At 40.6% G+C, this 22,303-nt stretch overlaps 1 protein-coding gene across 2 annotated transcripts in view; it reads right to left on the reverse strand.

Moving 5' to 3' along the window:
* Positions 1–1,711: 1,711 nt before the first annotated feature.
* The window catches only part of sbf2 (SET binding factor 2), a 113,020-nt gene continuing 92,428 nt past the window's right edge, over positions 1,712–22,303 (reverse strand). For both annotated transcript variants that reach the window (XM_022202535.2, XM_022202534.2), the window contains 12 exons: positions 21,216–21,394; positions 20,000–20,176; positions 19,485–19,586; positions 14,064–14,249; positions 12,864–12,990; positions 11,607–11,734; positions 8,431–8,655; positions 8,235–8,342; positions 7,952–8,142; positions 6,518–6,605; positions 6,075–6,206; positions 1,712–3,086 (listed from right to left, as the gene is read on the reverse strand). In XM_022202535.2, the coding sequence (XP_022058227.2) occupies positions 2,988–3,086; positions 6,075–6,206; positions 6,518–6,605; positions 7,952–8,142; positions 8,235–8,342; positions 8,431–8,655; positions 11,607–11,734; positions 12,864–12,990; positions 14,064–14,249; positions 19,485–19,586; positions 20,000–20,176; positions 21,216–21,394 (1,742 nt within the window). In that variant the 3' untranslated portion in view covers positions 1,712–2,987. The remainder of the gene's footprint in view (positions 3,087–6,074; positions 6,207–6,517; positions 6,606–7,951; positions 8,143–8,234; positions 8,343–8,430; positions 8,656–11,606; positions 11,735–12,863; positions 12,991–14,063; positions 14,250–19,484; positions 19,587–19,999; positions 20,177–21,215; positions 21,395–22,303) is intronic.

The following is a 22,303-nucleotide window of genomic DNA, read 5'->3' on the forward strand; positions in this document are numbered from 1 at the left end:
TCTTTATTTTCATTATAAATATTTAATGTTAGTTGACAGAAGCACTTTGGGCTCAAAGCCTAAGATAAGATAAAATTTTATTTTAAGGTTTTTTTTTGTCACATGCACAGTTATACATAGTATAATGCCTAATGGTTTCGGTATTTTTTTTATTGCTTTGATCTTAAATATGCAGATTTGCTGTTTTCTCATTGTCATGTAAGGTTGTTAATGTAAAAGTTAGCTCACAGAAGCACTGTCTGCTTTAAGCCTTATAGTTAGGTTTTTTTTTTTTTTACAAAATGTCCAGTGTTTGTTGGTTTCACAGGTATGGATTTGTTTTTGTTTATTTAAGTATGTAAATATAAATATATTGTTCCAAAGATTTTGCTGGACAGAAGAAGCACTTGGCACTCTTTGAAGCTAGAAAAATGAATTGTTTCTTTTTTTACTTTTGAAGTAAAAAATAGATTTGCATATTTATACATTCTTAATTTGTTTAATTATAGAAAAGGAGATTTTAAGGGTTTGTGTACCAATTACAACTTATCTGGAGCAAATCATATCAAACACTGTGGAGATAAATTCAGATTCACTAGCTGGGAACATTTACGTGCATTTAATTGTGTATTTGACTCAGCAGTAGTGCTTCGGTGTACCCTCCTAGTGGTGCATAGTAATAGCACATCAAATGGCTGTGAACATAATTTACATCAATTCTTGTATTCCGGTGTTGCCGACTCTGCTGTTTGGTTTGGTAAATTACGTGCCCCCTCCCCCCCAAGAGAAAAATTCACCAGCCGCCACTGCAGTCTAGTAGCCCCGCCCCTGGCTTTTGCATCTGTCACTTCCAACTGTGTTAGCAAAATAAATTTTCCAAAGCTGTGCAGTTGTATTGATAATAATAATAATAGTAATAATAATAATAATGGGTATCTGTAAGGAACAGATTCGCATTGAGCACTTTCAGTAGTTTTTGGTAATCAAATTATTATAGGAACAGTAAACTGACACTGAACAGAAAAAATGTTTTCAATTCTGGTTTTAATACAGACACAAGTGCATACTTCATCTAACAAACAAGGCTATTACTGCAGTACTGTTGGCAGAAGAAACATCCCTTTTTGTTGTTTTTATTAGTAGTTTTGTATCTCAAATAAAATATTTCCTAGTTCTGGTGATTTACTGGGTTTCTTTGCCAGATATTGGGGGTATCTCCAGAGGAATTATGGGTCAGTTTTTACAGGCTATCAGCAGACTTCAATTTGGGCCAATTTTGGCAGTTTGACTGGGGTGATTGCAGCCAAGTTCTAGCAGCATCAGTTAGATTTTGGCATCAAGATTTGCACCAGTGTGGGCTCAGTCTGTCATTTTTAATGAGGGATTGTGACCCTACGCTGGCAGCGCCGGTTTACTTTCAACACCCTGAACTAGTTTACTTGGGCCAATTCCGGGGCGTCATTCGTACTGAATTTGGCAACCAAACTTATTTCTGCTGGCCTGCTGGGGATAGACTGATCTCTTTTTATGTTTATTTTGTTGTGCACTTGTTTCTAAGCGAAGCTGACTTACAGATGCAGTTGATCGCCGGTGCACTGGTTAAATCACTGCAGGATTTCCACTTGTAACTTGACCGAATTGAAGAATCTGAATACTTCTCCAATCACCATTAGCAAATAAGTGAGCAAACCCCACTGATGTCCACTCAGTAAGCCGAAAACATCAGGAACGATGAGTTTCAAGTACGTTTGATTTATTTCCAAAAAATTAGTGTCACCACAAAACATGGTACAAAGATACAGTAACAAAAAAAGCCTCTGACATCTTTGAATAGTTTCATTTATGTTCTTTTTTTTTGTAATGAAGCTGTATAGGCTGCACAAACAGAGAACAGATGAGACGAGGATCTCTGAAAACCACAACGTCCTACATGATATATTCTTTAAAAGCCCTTAAAAGACACAGAGCCTGCCTGAACAACAACAAAAAAAACGTCTCCATTTCATTTTCAGAACAATGTTTCACCACAAACAGGGAACAGGCCACTCAGGTTTTTTTCTTTTTTTGCACCAGTAACAACACATTAAAAAAAACGGTTGGTCACATTAGAATGAAAGTTAGAAAAGTATACTTATGTTCAGTACATACAGTATATAAAATGAAAAGTCACATAGGTATTTACAGGAAAACATGACGCCACCACACGGACACAGTTACACTTTTAATAAAAAATAATAATTTACATTGCATGAGACAAACGTGTTAACCAGAAGTCAATAAACAATCAACAAAATAGAGAAAACGTCACTTATTTAAATAGAAAAATGTCAGGTAACTCTTTTGAACTCACTGTGCAAACTCTTCTTTTCATTTAAACCGTCAAGATGAAACATCACATGAACATAGTAAAGTAATGCCTTTAGCCTCGCCGTCTGCATCAGTTAGAAAATCTATATTTGATTATAACGAGTGCATACTTTAGAGCTAAGTGCAAAAAAATTGCTTTTTAATGTTGTGCATTAAAATCTCTGAGTTTTTGGCGGTTCATAACGTTTCTGTAAGCAGCAATAACCTTTTTACTCGTAGTAAAATATCTGATAAAAATTCTTTTACAAGCTCTTTTCTATATTTTTTTAAGTCTAAAATTGAACCCACAGTTTTAATGGCCAGTGATATTGCTTTGATGTATTTACAGCTTAAGTAGGATAACATTTCCTCCATAGTGCAGTCCCCTAAAACATCACCTCCTCTTCATCCCTGTCGGAGGGAGCTGACAGCAGAGACGGATGTGACTCTGACTGGAAGCTGACGAACGCTTGATCAGCCGCTAAGTAACGGGCAGAGAAGGTGGACGGACGGTTTCCATCCTCCACTACCAGGCACTTTGTTCACTGTGGTCCCAAAAGATTAAAGACACCTGAAAGCTGAAGCGAGCGGTTTCTACGTCTCTGCTCTCAGCCGCCTGACGCTGCCTCTGGTGTTGCTGATGTGATGTTTGGCCTCAAAGTTCAGGCGTCAGAGATGCAGTTCTGGATCTTGTCCATCCACACCTGAGCACTGGGAGCGTCGGAGGCGCAGAAGTTGTAGACTCTCTTGCTGGTCTTTAACTGGAGGAGCAGCATTTAAAAATGTATTTATTTATTCATTTATTTGATCAGGGAACATGCAATTAACATAGAACACATCTGATGTATTACATGTGGAGTGTAAAGCATTAAGCTGATTTTCAACTCCCATCCCTGGTTGAGCTTTTCAGTAAAAGTAGTCAGAGGACCAACAATGAAAACAGCACAGACAACACACTAAACCACAAAACCCCCCACCCACACACAATGACACAATCCACAGTCAGTCAAACTTTATAGATGTCATAGGTGGGTACATTTCTGTTTTTCTTTCAGCCAGTACTTAATTTTTGCTGTAAAAGTTTTTAAATTTGCCATCCTGTTCATTTTGTTTGGTAATGTGTTCCAGATGTGGCAGCCTTTGATTGAAAAGGCTGTCTGTCCAAAAAGGGTTAATGGTCACCTAAAGAGACTGAAAAGATGTGAATACAATAACACACTTTACCATCTAAGTTTAGTGCTCATTTTAAACTACAAGGTTCCTCCACTTATGTTGGAGTTCTGTTCCTACTGATCTACGTAAGTTGATTTTCGCTAGCCTAGCCGCGCTAGACAACCCACGGCAACGAATTTAATTCTCTGCCAGGGTGGGTCTAGTTACCCTCCATAAGGCTCGAGGCTGGATTCTCCTAAAACTGGCCGGACCAATCACCATGAAGTGTAGAGTCAGAAGGCGGGCGTAACGAAGTGACGACAGAGGCGTGACGATTCTGACAGAAACAACCAGCGCACAATAAACAGTTATCTTTTGACTCGGCTTTGGCCACAGCCCTTAAAGATTTGAAGCAAAAATTCAACTTGAAAGATAAACAAAGGACGGCACTGAAATGTTTCATTGAGAAGAAAGACATATTTGGACTTATGCCGATGGGATATGGCGAATCCTTAATATACCAGTTGGCTCCACTGGTTGGGAAGCTAATGGGACTTAGCCACAATCCGGCGCTCTAGGAACTACGTCAGCCTATTCGTTGCGCTGATTGGTTGTATACCTACCCAATTGCTGCAGAGTGATTTGAAAGACAAACTTTTAGCCCGCCTCCCTCCCTGTCGAGCGTTCCTAGACCCTTGTGTTTTAAGAGTTGGGTCTAGCACGGCTAGGCTAGATTTTTGCCATAAGTTGGACGAAAATGTAAACAAAGCCGTTATGTGCATCACAGTATCGATCAGTTCTTCAGAAAACTCATGAATACAAACGACTTTCATGCTTGTATGAGTCATTTTACAAGAAGATAACGGAATATTGTAACGGACTGATGTTGTTCATGTTGAGGTTTCAATGTTTATTGTTCAGTTCGATATTTAGTGTCCATCCCATGTTTAGTTAGCTCACCTCTGATTGGCTGAGAGTCAGCAGTAGTGTGTGTCGAGTGAGAGAGAGGTGGGAACGACAGCTAATTCTAGAGCTAAGTTATCAGGTTTTTGTAGTTTCTTTGACATTGACTACGGCCCAGAGCAGCCTGTGTGAAGGTTTGATAAACAACCAGAGAACCAGATAAAGTCTCCCTCATTCATCACAGAGGGTTACTACAATATGTTGCACTGTTTTTACAACTTGAGCGATGTTCGTCGGTGTTTCGCCCTGTTTCGAGTGTTTTATTATATCTAATATCACTTCCATGGAGGTGGCTTTCCTTGTCTTAGAAGCACTGCCATCAGAAGAGTCTGACTGACGCTTGGGAGCCAAAATGAAGGGCAAAAAGTTGCGAATGTAGCACAATCCAAGGTGGTGTACAACTGGTGAACGTAAACAAAGCTGTCTTATAGCGTCGCATGACGACGTGTATGTCCACGTTGCTCGTCAACTAGTTCCATGTAACCGGTTCTGACGAAACGCCATGCAATAAACTAAGGACTGGTCCCTAACCAGTTCCGACGAAACACCATAGGTCGATGACGCCGTAAACCGAGGACCCCCTTTATTTTATAGAAAATCGGCTGCAGAAAAAGCTTTCCATACAGTTGTGCTCATAAGTTTACATACCCTGGCAGAATTTGTAAAATGTGCTCCATTCTTTAATGAAAACATGAGTGATCAGAGCAAATACAATTGCATGACAATAAATAGCTTTGTCTGAACACCAGCCCTAAATGAAAGAAAAATGTTTCCAGTAACAAACATATTTGCTAAAAAAAAATAAAGGACAATATTTCACAAATTTGGCCAGGGTATATAAACTTATGAGCACAACTGTATATCAGGAGCTGGCTGAGAAGAGTTCAGATTCAGAAAACTTTATTTGTCCCCAGAGGGCAATTAAAAAGTTTATAGTAGAACTTTTTCTTGTAGAGAAAGAGGACACATTAAGGTGAGTTTACATAGAAATCCTACTTTCATGTTGTTTTATCTATTTACAGAATGTCTTTTTTGACATTTTCGTCCTCAGTGGACATTTTAAACACATTATGATCACTTTGCCCCATTTTATTTTTCATTTATTCAAGAACTTTTTCCTGTCAGCCAAACAAAAAGTTGTATCCAAAGTTTTCAGCACTACCACATAAGCGGCTTAGTTTTTCCATTCTTTTACCAGAATTGTATTGAAATAAAACATAAAATACATTGAAGTAAGGCAGTCATACGTTATTGCTTTGGAGACGAGGGAACGGTTCAGTTTTGCAACAGCTGACGTCAAACAGATGTTATGCAGCCGTGTTCTGTACCGACCCGAATGTAGGACGAACCCGAATCAGAGGCTTTTTCAATCAGTATGGTTTTATTTATGTGGTGAAACATGTCACACAAGCCTTAAGAAACTCCTCCAGGTGAAACTGGGTGAATGAACTTCAACGGCCGACTTTCTCTGACAACAAACTCAAGAAACGCGTGAGCCTGATGACAATAAGGCTACAAAAAACCATGATGCAACACTTCCTCTATCAAAAACAAGATATATATTAATATAGTTGTGAAAATGTAATGCTCTAGCCCTGAAACATAAGACGATGTCCAGACTAACATGTACTCACGTCAAAGAAAGCCTTTTCACTGATATGTTTGGGGGCTCCTATAGTGGGAGCAGCGATCATCACAGACTCCACCTCGGCCAGATCGATGTGGCCTCTGCAGTTTGTGTCCTCCCCGGTGTCGTAGTACCTCAGCTGTAAAGACGTGACTGTTAACCTTCAGTCTCACTCGGGTAAAGACAAAAAGTGTTTTTTTTAACCCTCTGAACCCCTAACATTTTCTGAGCAATTTTCACTCCTGCTAAATGTTTACTCCCCATAGACTCATTTCTTGCTCCAATGTAAAGTCTTACAACTGTGGCTTCATTCTGTTTTTTTTTACAGTTTCTTTCTCTAATGAATGATGCATGATTGGCAATAATTTAAAGGGCCAACATGCCTTTTAAAACTATGAAAGGGTTTTGGAGTCCACAGGGTTAAACATGAATGTGCTACGACCTGCTCACCTGGTGTTTTGTAATGTCCAATACAAACCAGCGAGGTTTCCAACCTTTCAGCAGCGCTCCACGTTTGTACAGGATCCCCTCATAAGACCTGAAAAAACACAAAGAGTAAGATTCAAGGGCATTTAGAAGATTTAGATGACAAATTAAAGCCTCAAACTACCATCAGCTTCAAAAGTGTTCCTAATTTTTTATTTTTTGTCACCCATTATTCCTGTTTAAGTCAGTAAAGTATATCTCAGTGTTTGTTTCCTACAAGGTTGAAAGACATAATGCAAATTTGAGTGAATTTCTCCATACATACCAGACAGACTCCAGCGCTGTTTATACACTCTAATGCCGTCGTGTAAAATGAGTAGGTGTGTCACACATGTAAAGAAAGCTTTTAAAGCTTTACATGTAGAACACAGTTTAAATCAAGCAGCAACCTCTGGGGCAAAAAAACATAAAGGTGCCTAAAACTGCAGTCCCTCTAATGGCCACTAGAGGCTGACTTCAAAAATGTGTCAATCCTCATAGACCCCACGTTAAAACGTTTAACTTTAAAGCAAAAGTAAACATACTTATCACCTGGAACAAAAATCAGTTTTGGTCTATAGCTAATTTCTCCATTCATGAAAATTTCACATGGTGTGAATTTTTATATAACTCACGTTGACATTGTTTTAAGGCTTAGAGTTATGTATAATTATGGAGGGAGCCATTTTAAATGACAGGTGAGTACCATCACAGACATTTCATGGCCCAGCTTGGCTACACTCACTCAATTTTGGATTAGCGGGGAGTTAGGAGGAGTCAGGCACCGCCAAGATAGCGACGGCTTGAACCACCACACTTAAACTGATGGCTGGCATCATAGAGGGTTCATGCATCTTTAGATACAGTCAACTGCTTCAATGATCAGTTCACCTCATCAGAAACTGTTTTTACCTTTTCTGTGTGAGGCTTGCAAATATCTGATAAAATATTTAACAGGAAATGAGAATACTTCAAAGGATGATATCATTTATGGATCATTTATTAGACAGAAACAAGCATAAGAGTGAATGATGTTTATTGATGTTAGCTTTCACTCTCCTCATCTGTTAAAGCTTGTATCTGTCAGAGCGTTATTCGGAATGTGAAATATGGAGAGCATGTACAAAAAAGTTTTTTTTTTTTTTATCCCAAGTAGATTTTAATCACTGTTTGTCCAACTCACAGGAAAATATCCAGATACTGGAGCCAAGAGACTGTACTTTAACCTCACAGTAATTGTAAAATTACACACCCAGAGTTTAACAGAGGACAGACAATCCTCACAAACATGACACACGTCATACCACAGCACTGACTCATCTTCCAAAACTGGACTGGCCACTTGGCCCCAGCCAGCGTGCAAGTGAATCAAATGTGGACTACTTATTTGTTCCGGTGCTCAGGAAGTTCATGACCCACCTGTTCTCCTCGCTCTTAGGGGTGAACTGGTTGTAAAGCGTCGCAGCGCGGCGGTTGATCCCATTGGCCGTGGCTGTGCTGCGGTCGTCGCCCAGTCCGCTGTCTGGCAGGTGCAGCATGGAGCGCCGCTGGTAGGCCTGCAGGCCGGACGTGGCAATGAGGCCCGAGATGGACACCGACTGCTTACAGAGCTGCAAACACAACATAAAGGAAATGATTTACGCAACTGAACAAATGCACGTGACTGCTTCTTCAGTTTTTTAAAATAACTTCTATTACACACATTTCCTTCTTGCTTGAGATCTTCCTGAATGCTGATCCTGACCCTCTCCAGAGTTGTCTGCCATTTCTCCGGGGGCTGGTTTAGTTGACCTTCCAGCTTCTCGATGTCCTGCAGCAGCAATAAGAGCCAAAAAAGATGACATACGAGAACAAACAAGGCACAACTTGGGTTAAAGCTTTTGGTGATAAACTCTTACAGCGAGGAGTTTGGTGATGGCGTCAGGCTGAGCGCGGCTCACGCTGCTGTAACACGGCCAGACAATCCTCCTCTTACTGTTGGAGATGGTGTCAGCCTCCTCCGAGTTCTCCAACCTCACAGCCATCATCTTCCAGTCGTAACACGGTCCAGTGGACAGAGTCTCATCAGTGAAGAAGTCCCACTTGTTCAGGCTGGGGATGCTGATAGACGGCTTCAGAATCACCTAAAATACAGAAACCAGGAGGTGTTGATGAGAATCTAACGCAAACTTGTGGGGTCTGATATGCAAAACACAGCAGAAAACAGTATTTAAAATAATAAAAAGCCTGACACTTGTAGAGGTGAATCACTGTCTGTCACAATGACTAAGCTGATGATGTCTATATGGTGTTTTTTCATTAAGATAATTCAGCTTCACAAAGAGCAGCTTGTCAGTCGGTGGTGTGGTAAGACACAGAAACAAGATCCTCTCATTGACATGGCTGGAATATAACTGGAAACACAAGAAACTTGAACAGTGAGGACTCATTGTTCAAATCTAGACTGAACCACCGACGTTTGATACTATTTCTTCATCTCTACTTCGATCATTCTCTCACCCTGACTCTCCTTGATTTATATCCATGGACTATTCTGTGAAAATACAAAAAAATGTGCAGATCATAAAATCATTGTGGGTCTCATTTCCAACAATGATGAAACCTAGTATCACACTGAGGTGGACCAAGCTATCACTCGGTGTGCAAAGAACAACCTCCTGGTTAATTCAGGAAATCATTTTTGACCTTTAATAGATGCACAATTCCAAAGTACCCACAGACATAAAGGGCCTACATTGCTAATAACTTCAAGCGGAAAACTAACACTGAACACATTATTGCAAAAGCTCAACAATGACTTTACGTCCTGAGGAAGCTTTAAAGGTCCCACATGGTGAAAATCCATTTTATTGTGTTTTGTGGTTGTTAGAAACTTGTAAAGTAAAAGCTGTTAAGACATTAAGATGTTTACTCCTGCTATTTCTCAAGCGCCCTGCCATCTAGATTGGCCCCCAGCTTTACCAGCCAGTTTACTAAACTATGTTCTAGCTGAGGAACTAACAGTCCTCTGGTTTAAACTGTGTGTAATCCTGCCTCCTCACTGCCTGCTGCTTCTGGGTGAGCTATTTAGAATGAGCAGCTACCCCTCAGCCCACCAGCTTTATTTACTTTCTAGAGCTGCTTCTGTCAAATCTAAATGTCTCAGCCATGAGAAAAGCAAAGCAAAAGTTCTGCTGCTGGCTGCAAGAGTGAACACAACAGTCTTCAGGTACTCCCACGATTCAAGGAACTGAAATCCAGTGAATTACATGTATTTCTTACGACGATGTCCACACAACAAAAGGAAAATCCTTAGTGTCAGTGTGTTGTGGTGCAAATGTGACTAATACTTGCATCTCTAAAGCTCTGCTGGGCAAACTCCCAGAATACCTCAGCAACCTTCTCACTTTCAGTTCTAGTAGTTACCGTCTGCGCACCTCCAGGTTTTGAATATTCCCCGGGTTCTAAAAGACTTTGGCAAAACAACGTTCTCCTATCATGCACCATGGTCATGGAATAATCTTTAAAAAGACTCTTAAACTACAAACATTCACATCCATTAATGAGTTTAAGAGTATCATAAAGAATGAAAGTGTTTTTCTTGAGAGGTCACTTTCCTTGAACAGCTGTCAGTCTGTTTCATTGTTTATTTGTATATCATATATCTGTTTTATATAACTTCTAAGTTTGGTATGGCTGCTTCCTTGGCCAGGTCTCTCTTGTAAATGAGATCTCAAATCTTAATGTGACTTCCTGGTTAAATAAAGGTAAACACATAAATGAAATAACACTAATTAACTTTGATCACATGCCCACAGGTCAGAGCTGTGTGAACAGTGTAAAGTTGAGATATACTGAGAGATATTGGAAACTTTAAGACCAATTGAAAAGCCATAAACAACCTCTCTGACGCCGCTGATTTGCCAATTTTTAAAAAAAACACATCAGCCTCAACATTATGACCACTGACAGGTGAAGCGAAAAACATCGATCATCTTGTTACAATGCAACGTTCTGCTGGGAAACCTTGAGTCCTGATATTCATGTGGATGTTTGACATGTAACACCCCCCTAAACATTGCAGGTTAAGTAACCTCCCACCCTACTGTGGCAACAGCGGTCCTTGATGCCAGCTGCCACCCTCAATAGAACACTGCACCCCGACACACCTCAAACTGCTCAGGAGTGCTGTTCATCTGGGTTCCACACTCTCCAGATCTACTGAACATCTGTGGGATGTTCCAGGATAAGCCTGATCTAGGTAGGATCCACAGAATTCACTGCCACCATCCCGGTGTCACAGAGGTCCTGTATCTATGCCCCACAGGGTCAGAGGAGTTTTAGCAGAATAAAGACGACCAACACAATATTATGCGGGTGGTCATAATGTTATGCCTGATCGGTGTACATTGATAATGTAATTACAGCGAGAGTCTGAGTTAGGGCTGGGCGATATGGCCAAAACATAAAATCTCGATTTTTTAAATCATCTTGGACGATTAGGATTTTAATTGATTTTTGCTGTTTCTTTGTGGTCTGTTTGCTATGGCTAGTGCTAGCCATGCAGCACTCCTGTAGCTGTGAGCACTCTTCCCATTCTTTAGGATGCCTCTGCCAGAGGTGCTGAAAGAGGTTAGTTGTGCTGTTACTCTTCGTTTTCACAGTACTTTTGCAAACCTTGCACATGACTGTAGTTTGCTCTGTGTCAGTCTTGTCAAAGCCGAACCACTTCCATATAATCGATGTAACATGAGGCCCTTTTCTCGCAACCAACTCTTCGCCTGCTGTTCTGTCCGCCATGACGGCGGTGTGAGTGTTTTGGCGGAAGGAGATGAGAGGCGGAAACAAACGTCAGTGCACAAGTCGTGGAAGGCAGAAGAAGAATCTGTATTGTTATATATTTAAGCTCGCCTCGATTTTACGATTTGGAAAATTTTCAAATCGTCAGGTTTTAAAAAGACGAATTAATCGAATTAATTCGATTTATCGCCCATCCCTAGGGTGAGTTTATTCCACCTCCTCATGTATGCAAACAGCTCCTACATAGCTCTCAGTTGGCTCTGGTGAAGGCCAGAAAGGTAACAAAAACACTCACTTCGCTCTCTGAGGGGCTGTACAGATAGTTAAAGAAGATGGGACTCCTCCGGTGCATCCTGTTAATGCACTCCCAGATGCAGATGCCTCTCCGGGCCTGTTTATCTCCTTTGTCTTCAAACAACAAGCCTGTGAAAAACAGAGGAGAAGCTGTTCAGCACATGGGCCAGTTAATCTCACAAAGTGTTCTAGCTTATGCAACAGTCTTGTTAACAAAAAGTCAGCAAATGGTGATTGTGAGTTATAACGTGGGCACTGGGAGAAGAAGGCTTTGGCTGGTCATGTGTGCACTCATTTTACAGAATATCAACATGAAGTATAGACAGGGCAAACTACAACTAACCTCACCTCACAATTTCATCATTTCATTTCCTGTACCAAATAAAGGCTTACAGATTTATTTTTGGTAGGTTTAGTGCTGTCATGTATCAGGATTCTATGAGGACAGTGAAGGCTTAAGTGATGGATTTAGTTTTAGAAACTCTTTACTAGATTAGGCTGTTTTTTTTTTTTTTTTTTACTTACATGGACTCATTTACGGAAGACATTAATTCTGCAAATTCAGATGTTGTAAATAAGTATAACACTGCGAGTGGCTTTAGACAAATACCATAAAAACAAGATTCAAAGTAGAAGTACTCACAATGGACATAATAATGATAACAGTAGAATAACACAACAGTTACAGTCATTTAAAGGAGTCTACACAATGTTTTAGGTGAAATTTCTTAAAGGGCAGACTAAAAAATAACATTATTAATTAAATTAACAAACGTTTAGAGAATAAGTGGACAATGACTGCATAATGAATACTAATGAAAAGACAAAAAGCAAGTTTATGCAACTAATGTGTCATTAAAATAATACAGCAGAAACAACAACATGACATTTTATAATTTGAAGTATCATCATTATGGACAACTACAGTTATTAAAAACACTACTTTAGTCACTACAATATATTAATCAAAAACAATATGGAAAACAGAAAGGAAATCGACAATTAAATGATAATAAAGGGAAAGACAAAAATATTTAGATTTTTGCTAACCAGGCTGGTAAATGGTTTTGATGAATGGGGGTCTAAAGAGTTTACCTCTATCTTTTTAATTTAATAAAACAGTTTCTTAAGGGACTGTGCAGCTAATATGGGTTGTTCATATCTCAGTGTAATGAAGCATTATGATAGCTTCAAAATGAGAACGTTTAAAAAAAAATAAAAAAAATCCCCCCTGGTATTAATTGTAAAGGACACTGACCATGTTCCAAGCGCTCATAGTCTGAGTCCAACAGGAAGTTCTTGAAGCGGTTAGAGATGTGATGATAGGCCAGGAACTTCAGATAATACTGATTAAACTCAAACTCCAGAGGATGCTGCTCCAAAATCTGCGAGGACATAAGAAAATGGATAAAGACACCTCGAGACCAAAAGGGAGGAAGACTCAAAGACAGGAGGTCAGAGTGTTGTGTGACAGCTGCGTTGCGTCCTCATGTTGTGGCTTCACTTCTCTCCAGTGTGTAACTGACCAATTACAAACAGGAAAGAACCTCTCCTGTCCGTGTGAGGGCAAAGGCCACTGATATCATCACCGCCAGACACAATCCAGCCTGAGCCAGCAGGACTGCTGCTCCATTGTTCCCATCCAGTGGTGTGAGGTGGCCAACGAGAGTGTCGAATATTTGAGGCCACCTGGGTCTGCTGGCAAAAACAACAGCTGTTTTGGAGATGAGGCACTTCTATTTCTAGCTCTTGTCCGATTCTCCTCTCTCCCCTCCTGTTTATAGCTCTCCAGACCCCAGGACCCCCGCCAAAGTGTCTTAGCTGCCAAGCCTACAGTTTCAAAAGACAAATGCAGAAACTATGTGTTGATGTAAGTGTATGGGAGTGGATCTGTGTGACCCCAGGAGACACAAAAAAACACAGCGCATTCTCTAAAGTTAGCATTTCAGAGCGGACACAGTTCTCTGGACCTCAGCTGTGTGAGCTTCATTCTTAACTCAACCCCCCCACTCCTCCTTCCCACCTCCACATCCTGAAGAACACCCAAACCTTCCTAGAGACTCTCAATCCCCCAAACTCCAATTTTCCACATGCAGCTCTGAGCACGCACTGAAATGTGAAGAGATGCTGAAACACGCGAGCACAGACAGCTCAACGCTGATCACTGGGTTCACCGACCATCTGGGCAGCAGCCTGCCTGCACACTCACTGGTGCAATATGCTGTCGTGATTACATCTCAAGCGTTGGGAAAGCTAAACCGATGCACGGTTAATGACAGCTGAATTTCTCGCCTTCTTCACTCACTCGCCTGTTTGCTTTTGAGGAATGCGATGAGCTCATGAGGAAGTTGTGAATGACATTAGGTCACAGGGTAAAAAGTGGAGCAGAGTCACGTAGCGGAGCCAGAGGTGAGCACTCAGTTCACCTGTGCTGCCTGTGGTGGTGACTGAAGCTCACCTGGTGCACACAGTCCAGGAACTGCAGGAAGATGGGGGTGAAGCCGCTGCCTTGGCTGCTGGGACTCAGGTTGCTCCGCTGGCTGAATTTGTGGCCGAAAGACAGCCACTCTTTCTCCAGGAGCACCTGAAAACCCTCCAGGGTCCGGTAGAAAGGATCGCTCAGCAGCTGCACCAGAGACACCACCTGCAGCGAGACGGAGAAAAGATGTGAGAAACCAAAAAGCAGGACGCTTGACTGAGACATGATGTGTGAGAAGAAACACCTCCACAGAAATAGATCTTCCTGATCGGTACCATACTCCTGGTTTGTGGTGTCTTTAGTCCTGCCGTAGCCTGAAATCCCAGGGTGCACATGTGGTTTGTACAAAAACACACACAGAAACACTGTGTTCCTTTAGGATAAGATCATACTGTTCTGAGTAAAAGGTACACGGGCTGCACATGTATCGTAACACACAAGTCAGACAACCTGCTCAGCCATCTAAGCCACAGCTGCATCTTAAAAATATTGAGAAAAAATTAAGAAAAAAGAAAAAAAATTGCAATCATCTACACAGTGAAGCTAACCCAATTCTTTAAATATGGAATAATGGAAATTTATGTATGTATGTCTGAGTGACACCAATTTCTTTGATGTTCTATTCTCATTTCCAGATTTGACAAACTGCTGAAAATGACTTGAACACAGCTGATTTTACGGTGATGATGTAACTAAAACAGAAATATAAATTATGGATTTTTGAGGCCAAGACCAACACTGATATTTCAACATTATAATATTGATATCATATGATGGAACTAATAAGTGTAATGAAACCCAACAGTGTTTCTACATGACCTCAAACGTATATTTGACATTGCAGTTGTGTTTCTTGTTACAGTTTGTGCCAAAACCAACCGCCAACCCACTGTTAATACTACTGAAGAGGGCGCTTCTTAATATGCTAAACTTATATGACATTTTGGCAAAGAAAATGCTTGATCATCTATACAGTGAAGGAAAGCGACAGCTGTTTCACGACAACTGTGCAGAATTTTTTCTGTTTGTCACACATGATTACAATTCAGCACACTTCATTTTTAAAAAATTTGGATGGTCTGACTTTGATTTCTATCCCTCTCAAAAGTCAACTGATCATCTGCTATCAATAACATTATATAATGCAGCCGCAAAGTCTTCAGGCACACTTGAGCTCACCCCACAAAACACCAGTTGAGAACCACTTGTCTACACATGCAACACTGTTGGCCTGCTGCCCTGCCCGCGTCTCCTCCAACACAACTAATGAGCCCTGACGCGTGTGGAATGAGCGGGAAAAACACTTCATGGCTTCCCCATGGGGTTTACAAGAACATCCAGGTCCGAGCGGCAGAGAAAGCCCCCTGCACCCCAGCAATGAAATAAAGCCCCCCACAGCACACTAAAGAGTGGCTTTAAGAAGGCAACAAGGCATGAGATAAAAGGGAGGACATGAGAGAGGCTCAGGACAAGAAGGAGAAACAAACAAAAAAAAAAAAACAGCATGTGGATCCCTAGAGGTTTTCTATAAGGTTGGCCCAATGGGTCAACTGATATTTATAGGGTGGTACAAAAAAAAAAAATCGAAAAGCTATAGTTGAATTTCTGTGACCTATGCATATACGAGAGCTAATAAATTATCTGTGGTGCACATACTAATACTGGTGCAGTTAAACTTTAGGGTGACCAACTTTTCAAAGTAGGAGGAGAGATGCTGCAGTGTGTTTCAGGCGAAAAAAATCACCTGTAGGTAGGACATCATTCATCGATATTTATTTAGGAATTCTTAAACAATGAAAATTCGATCCATATGTGATTATATTTTCAATGATTGACTTAAATTTCCCACAGGATTAATAGAGTATCTATCCATCTATCTATCCATGCATCTATCCATCCATCCGTCCATCCATCCGTCCATCTATCCGTCCATGTCATGCCTAATGTGTAATTATAGGAAGCCCTCCTAAGATGACAGTCTGCTGTACAACTGTAAAACTGAAACATCTTGGCAGTAAAAAAAACTTGAAATGACAGAAAAATATCTGGACTTCAGTTAACAGATCTGACTTCACAGCAAAATGATATCCCATCCCATGACGGAGAACTTAACTATGAACAAATGATTTAACTGTATCCTATAAACATTGATTCTGTGAGTGACGGCTCACCTGCCTAAGTGATCTGAAGTACAGTGTTTTTTTGCCCTCCATGTCTGGGATAATTTATTATCCTGAGTAGTTTATAAGGTTACTGTTGTTGTTTCATGCTTGTAAATGTGTGCAACTCTCATATTATTATTATTGGATACGCTCGATTGGATCCTGCTGCTGAAAGCAAAACTAACCCTCAGCTCCTGGTAATGTTTGGTCAAAACCAATACTACATCTATTATTGCTCTCATTAACCTGACTGGTACAGATTCTGTTATCATCACAGTAAAGTTTTATATTTAATGTCATTTCAATTCATACTAGATGTGAAATTTTAAAAGCAAAGTGAAAAACTCAACATATATGGGAAATGTTTTTGCTTTTGTTTGGGGAGGTCTGTTGAATGTGTTTCTGTCAATTAAAGTCTTCATGGATCAATAATTGTTCTGGAATGTGGGAGGAGTCGGACGCTCTGATTTTGTCTTGTACGAGTAGCGGTTACGTCATTTAATGCTGCTTTTCCTTGCACTCAGTCCACATAATTGCATTCATTGCAACTTGGACATCGGAATTACAGTGATTGAACCTGAATCTATCGGATCTAGTGGTATGATAACAGGGATCAACAATGAGATTTCTTTGGTCGCCAGTGCTCCCCTAGTCCCCCCCCCTTGGCGGCACTACTGGCAGAAAGAAAGGAAAGACAGTTCTGCATCCTGTCTGCTGGATGTCTATGGTCCGTAGACCGAGGCAGGAGAGCCAGAGCATATGGAGACCATTTGCCTGAGCAGGCTGATCAGGACCTGGCGTGATGGAGTCGGTGGCCCGTGGAGAAAGATGCTCAGGGCCGAACACGTGCCCCGCATAAAGGATCCACAAATTGCGATTTTAAACAGCAGCCCAGGGCCTTACAAAAACCGTAAACACATTTGAAGGACACGCGCTTGCAACACAAACATGTGCAATTTAACAGGCCGGCATGGAAAATATGAGCTCAGAGAGCAAACATGCGATGAAATTCTGAGTTTTGCAGGAAATGGATACTGACAATTGATCACGATCGAAACAGACTTTTTGTTTAGATAATTAAAAATCTGAACCGTGAGCTTTCATGGAAGAATTTATCACAAGTTAGTGACATAAGGCTTCAAGACTTTAGAACTCTTCTTTACATCTGCATAATTGGGTCAACAGTGACAGAAGTGATTAGAAGGATGAGCAGGAAAAGCAGGTGCGGCAAATTTATGAGCCACACATGGACCACTGAGAAGTGCAGACCTAATGGATGCCATGGGTGTCTGGAGAACCCCTAAAAATGTTGTCAACATCTAGAAATCACATTTAAACTGCAAGATATGCTTTCAGTGTCAGTTGTGGCACTAGAATACTGAGGACAACAAGACAGAAACGTTTAGTACAGCTACACCTAAACGTTTGTCTGAGGTACCTCTTTGATTCATTCATGCTCCCCCTTTTCTACTGAAGAAGACCAGAAATGATTGAGTAAATATGTGATAAAATAGACCACAGAAAAGACTAGAACCTGTGGTTTTTCTGTGTGCACACCATGGTTGCTGTTGTTTGGTATCTTACAATAGTTTACACAGTTTGAACAGTGAGGCTTTGTTCTTTCAAAGGTACCAATGCTGTGTCAAGCTGGATTTCAGGATGCACTGATGCCATTCAAAACACAGCAGCAGAATGTTTGGTTGACCCACAGTCGGACATTCGAGTGTTCCTAAGTTAAATGATTGAGCGGCGACATCTGGATCGTTTTTATATACACCTATTGGGCTTGGTTTTGTTACGTTGTGTCTCTGCTCTAGTGAAGTGAAGTTGTAGAAGGATCTGAGGAGTTGAACAGTTGAAGATATTAAACGGTGAGAATCAAAAAATTGCTAAAAGTTACTAATAATAACACAAGCAGTCAACTATATTCTCCCAATGATAAACCTTTAGCTTGTATCTACATGTAAGTTATGTTTAATTAGAATGTCGCAGCAAGTTTTACGCTCATTTTTGAAAAGTTGGCAAAATGCAACGTGAAGTGTGTGTTGCATCGGCTAAAGTGGTGCGAGTATATTTAACAGAGTGCGGCAGAACTACATAATTAATTGAGTTCCAGTAAAGCTGATACATCATGGCATGGCAGTGCTGTTTCCTATTAAATACCTGTGTGCTTGCTTTGATGAATTAAAGCGCGTCTTTTGATCCGTGTGTTCCCTGTGGCGTTTTTATCAACTGCTATGATTATAAAGAGGGGAGTGAAATGTAACAAGGACCCCATCTGGAGCTGTACCAGTGAAGTTGTGTTTACCTACTCTTAACAACCCCCTTCTCAGTTCTTTGTTTATGGACTCTAAAGTGCAGTGGAGGAATGTAATGGTGAGTGGCTGCATGACATGGATGACACATCTGCACCAGTTTTTATCAGCTTGTACAGTAGCGATTTTTCTTTTTCAGCACACCCACTTTCAAAATCTCTGCCATTTTAAAATATGATATAAAAATAACTTCTGCAACATAATTATTTGCTGTAATACCCGTTTTTAGACGAAATTAAGATCATCTGGAAAATAGGTTGATGGAAATAAACCTAAAGACAAATTCCGCACCATGTCAAACCTCTTGCCAGACATTTTACTTAACCCTCCTGCTGTCCTCATTTACGGGCACCAAAAATATTGTTTCCTCATCTGAAAAAAATTCAAAAATTCAGCAAAAAAAATCCCCAAATTTCTGAATATTTGCAAAACCTTCACGAAGAAAATTCCAACAATTCCTTAAAAGTTTCCCTGAAAAAATCCCCCAAATGTGGCACAAAAATTCTTGTAAATATTTTCAAAAAATGAGTAAACATCCTCCAAAAAAATCCTAAAAATATCTAAAGTGATTACATACATATCAGTAAAACTTGTAATATTTTCTTTAAGAATATTCACAAAAAAATCTACCAAAATCCAGCGAAACTCGCTGGATTTTGGTAGATTTTTTTGTGAATGTTCTTAAGAAAAACTTTTTTCAAACATTTTTTTTTCCACCAAAAAATGTTCAAAGATTTCCCAAAAATGTTGAAAATGTGGACATCAGAAGTTTCCCTGTGCAAATATATTTTTTCTCCACATTTTCAAACTTTCAAACGGGTGAATTTTGACCTGCAGGACGACACGAGGGTTAACATCATTTTCACGCACATCAGCCATGTGCTCGTGCTTTTTCGTGAAGGCTTTTGTGGCATTTTTCTTACTTGTGTGGTGATGTCCCAGCCGTCCTCCAGGCTGAGCAGAACAGACGAGCCGCTGTCCAGAAGCTCCACCAAAAACAGTGCCAGCTGCAGGATCTTCTGAAGCTGTGGGAGGTCAACATATGCACATGTGAACAAACAGGCACACACACACAATGAACCCACTCCCGTTGCATATATTACCATGTTTGGTCTACCGGTGAATTACTTGCTGAGTGCTGCTCATTTCCCACAGATATTTCTCGACAGTGTATGATATGCTCAATGTAAGTCTGCAGGGGGTCAATCAGATAACCAGCACGATAAGGCCTCTGCTCTTACCCCGTCGTTGAGAATCTGTTTCCCTTGGGAAAATGGCTTCAGAGTGGATTTATTCACATAATTTATCTATTATGCGAATCTGACACACAGGATGAGCAAAAAGAGTGAACAGCTGGGTCATTCTCACACAGTTTCGGGGGTTTTTAGTGTAATGTAAAGATGAATATAAAAACAGGCTTGTTTGTGTGTTTTGTTACCTGCTGGATCCACTCGGAGTCCTCCAAGGCTTTAAGGAAGGAGTCCTCTGAGTCAGATGAATTGGCACTGGGTGCGCAGGCCCTCAGCAGCTTTTTAAAGGCAGCTTTAACCTGCCGTGTGTCCGCAAAGTCCACCGGAACCAGTTCACAGTTCAGACAGGAGTCCACTCTGAGGCCCTGCACAGAGAGAGGGATAGTTAAATTAAATGACACTGAAAGAAAAATACTCAAAAAAACATGCTCAATGTAATGCAACAACTGGATAAATACCATGCTACATAAAAAGTTGGGTTTTCGTTTAGAGTAATATTTAGGTTTTATGTTGACTCAGCTCTATGGAATGTACCTATGTAGGAACACGCTCATGTATAATCAATAAGACATAATGTGTGTCTTTGCATTGGGGCATTGCTCACCTCCTCCTCAATAACTACTTTCTAAGTCTATATTCAGTCACTTATGTTGTGAAACTGTATAAGAAAAGGATAAAGTCTGGTGCTTCAGTTGCATTTTAGGAGCGTTACACGTTGAACTTGCATCTTTTAGGTGTAAGAACCGTCACTTCATATTCAAAGAACAATTACTGCATTGATGGGTGTTGGTAAACTGAGTTGAATTATTCCGGAAGAGAGGCTCCATTTTTACTAATTGTATTAATACTATTTTGCTTTATGTGTCAGCACACTAAGACAGAGAAACTTCTTAAATGTTAACTTTAAACTAAGCTAGTTAATTGCTGTTGACAGTTCACATTGTTTTCCTGCGTTAGGATTTATACGAAAACAATCAAATTGTTCCCTTCCACAACATACCACTAAAGGAGCTTTTTGCAATGTAATGCTGCTGTTTAGTCTGAGCTGGGAACTGGAAAATTTTTTCTTTTAGAATTTATACAAATTATGATGCTGTTCCACCACAAATTCTGATTTTGTTGGATAAACCTGCGCAATGTACTGCAACAAATTCCTCCGTTAAAAGGTTTACAATGATCAGTTTTTATACACAGTTTAACTTATAATTTTAAAACCTCGTTGCCAAAATAAAAGAACATTATACGCATCATTAAAACATAATTCATGGCAAAACAGATTGCATCTGGTACAGCAGGTGTACCTCATAAAGTGTCCACTGACAACAGATTTACAACAATATACTACACCGACTTGCAGCAACAGCCCCTAGAGAGCAGCTTTTTGTTTTTTATTTTAATTCTTACCTTTAGGTGTGACTTCTCCCCAAAGATGTACAGGGCAGCTTGATGTTTGAGGAGTTGAGCCTGCAGGCTGTTGCTCCCTGCAGGGGGCGCCAGATCCTTCCCTGCTAGTCTGGCGCCCACATCGGCTGTCAATGGGTGCTGACTGAGTCTGCTGCTGGAGCGCAGGCTGGCCCACATGCCTGCAAACATACGGATACAAACAAAAGTCACACACAGACGCAGGAGCTGGTACGTTCGAACATCACTGATGTACACATGCTGTCAAACAAACGAAGACTGAGTGATGAACAACACATGTCATGGGGACGGCGTTTACATGCACAGCACTACAACAGGAATTATGTAAACACATTCATTCCTTCAGTCCACCGACAAAGCAGTCGCATCTGACAATCGGTATGCTGAGATATTAGAAGCAGAAGTGGCTGGAATTTTTTAGCAAGTCAACAAGTCTAGAAGCCATTTCTCAAAAAAAAGAAAAAAAAAAAGATCAGCATGCAATACCTTCCAAACACCATGAATCACCATCAGGAAGGACATGATTTTTCACAGTAATCACTTTAGGCCTTTTCAGCTGCACTTGTACAGCGATCAAAGTGCAACAAGTGTCAGTTTCTGTAACCAGGGCAGTTGTGTAAGAGCCTTTGGCCAAATTAGCTGAACTTCATCCATCCATCCACCCATCATCTGTACACTGCTTAATCTTCTTTGAGCTCACGGGGGGACTGGAGCCTATCCCAGCTGACTTAGGGCAAAGGCAGGAGACACCCTGGACAGGCCACCAGTCTATCATAGGGCTACATATAGAGACAAACAATCATGCTCACATTCACACCTACAGACAATTTAGAATAATCAATTACCCTCAGCATGTTTTTGGACTGTGGGAGGAAGCCAGAATACCCGGTAAAAACCCACACATGCACAGAGAGAACATGTAAACTCCATGCAGAAAGATCCCAGAACCAGGCCAGGATGCAAACCAGGAGCTAGCTGGTCCACAGTTCTACCACCGAACCACTCTGCAGCCCTTACTGGATTTCAGTATTTGTAAATCCTTGGGTGTGATAATTACATTTCATCCTGAA

This window comes from Acanthochromis polyacanthus, chromosome 2, assembly GCF_021347895.1.
Source record: "Acanthochromis polyacanthus isolate Apoly-LR-REF ecotype Palm Island chromosome 2, KAUST_Apoly_ChrSc, whole genome shotgun sequence".
NCBI lineage: Eukaryota > Metazoa > Chordata > Actinopteri > Pomacentridae > Acanthochromis > Acanthochromis polyacanthus.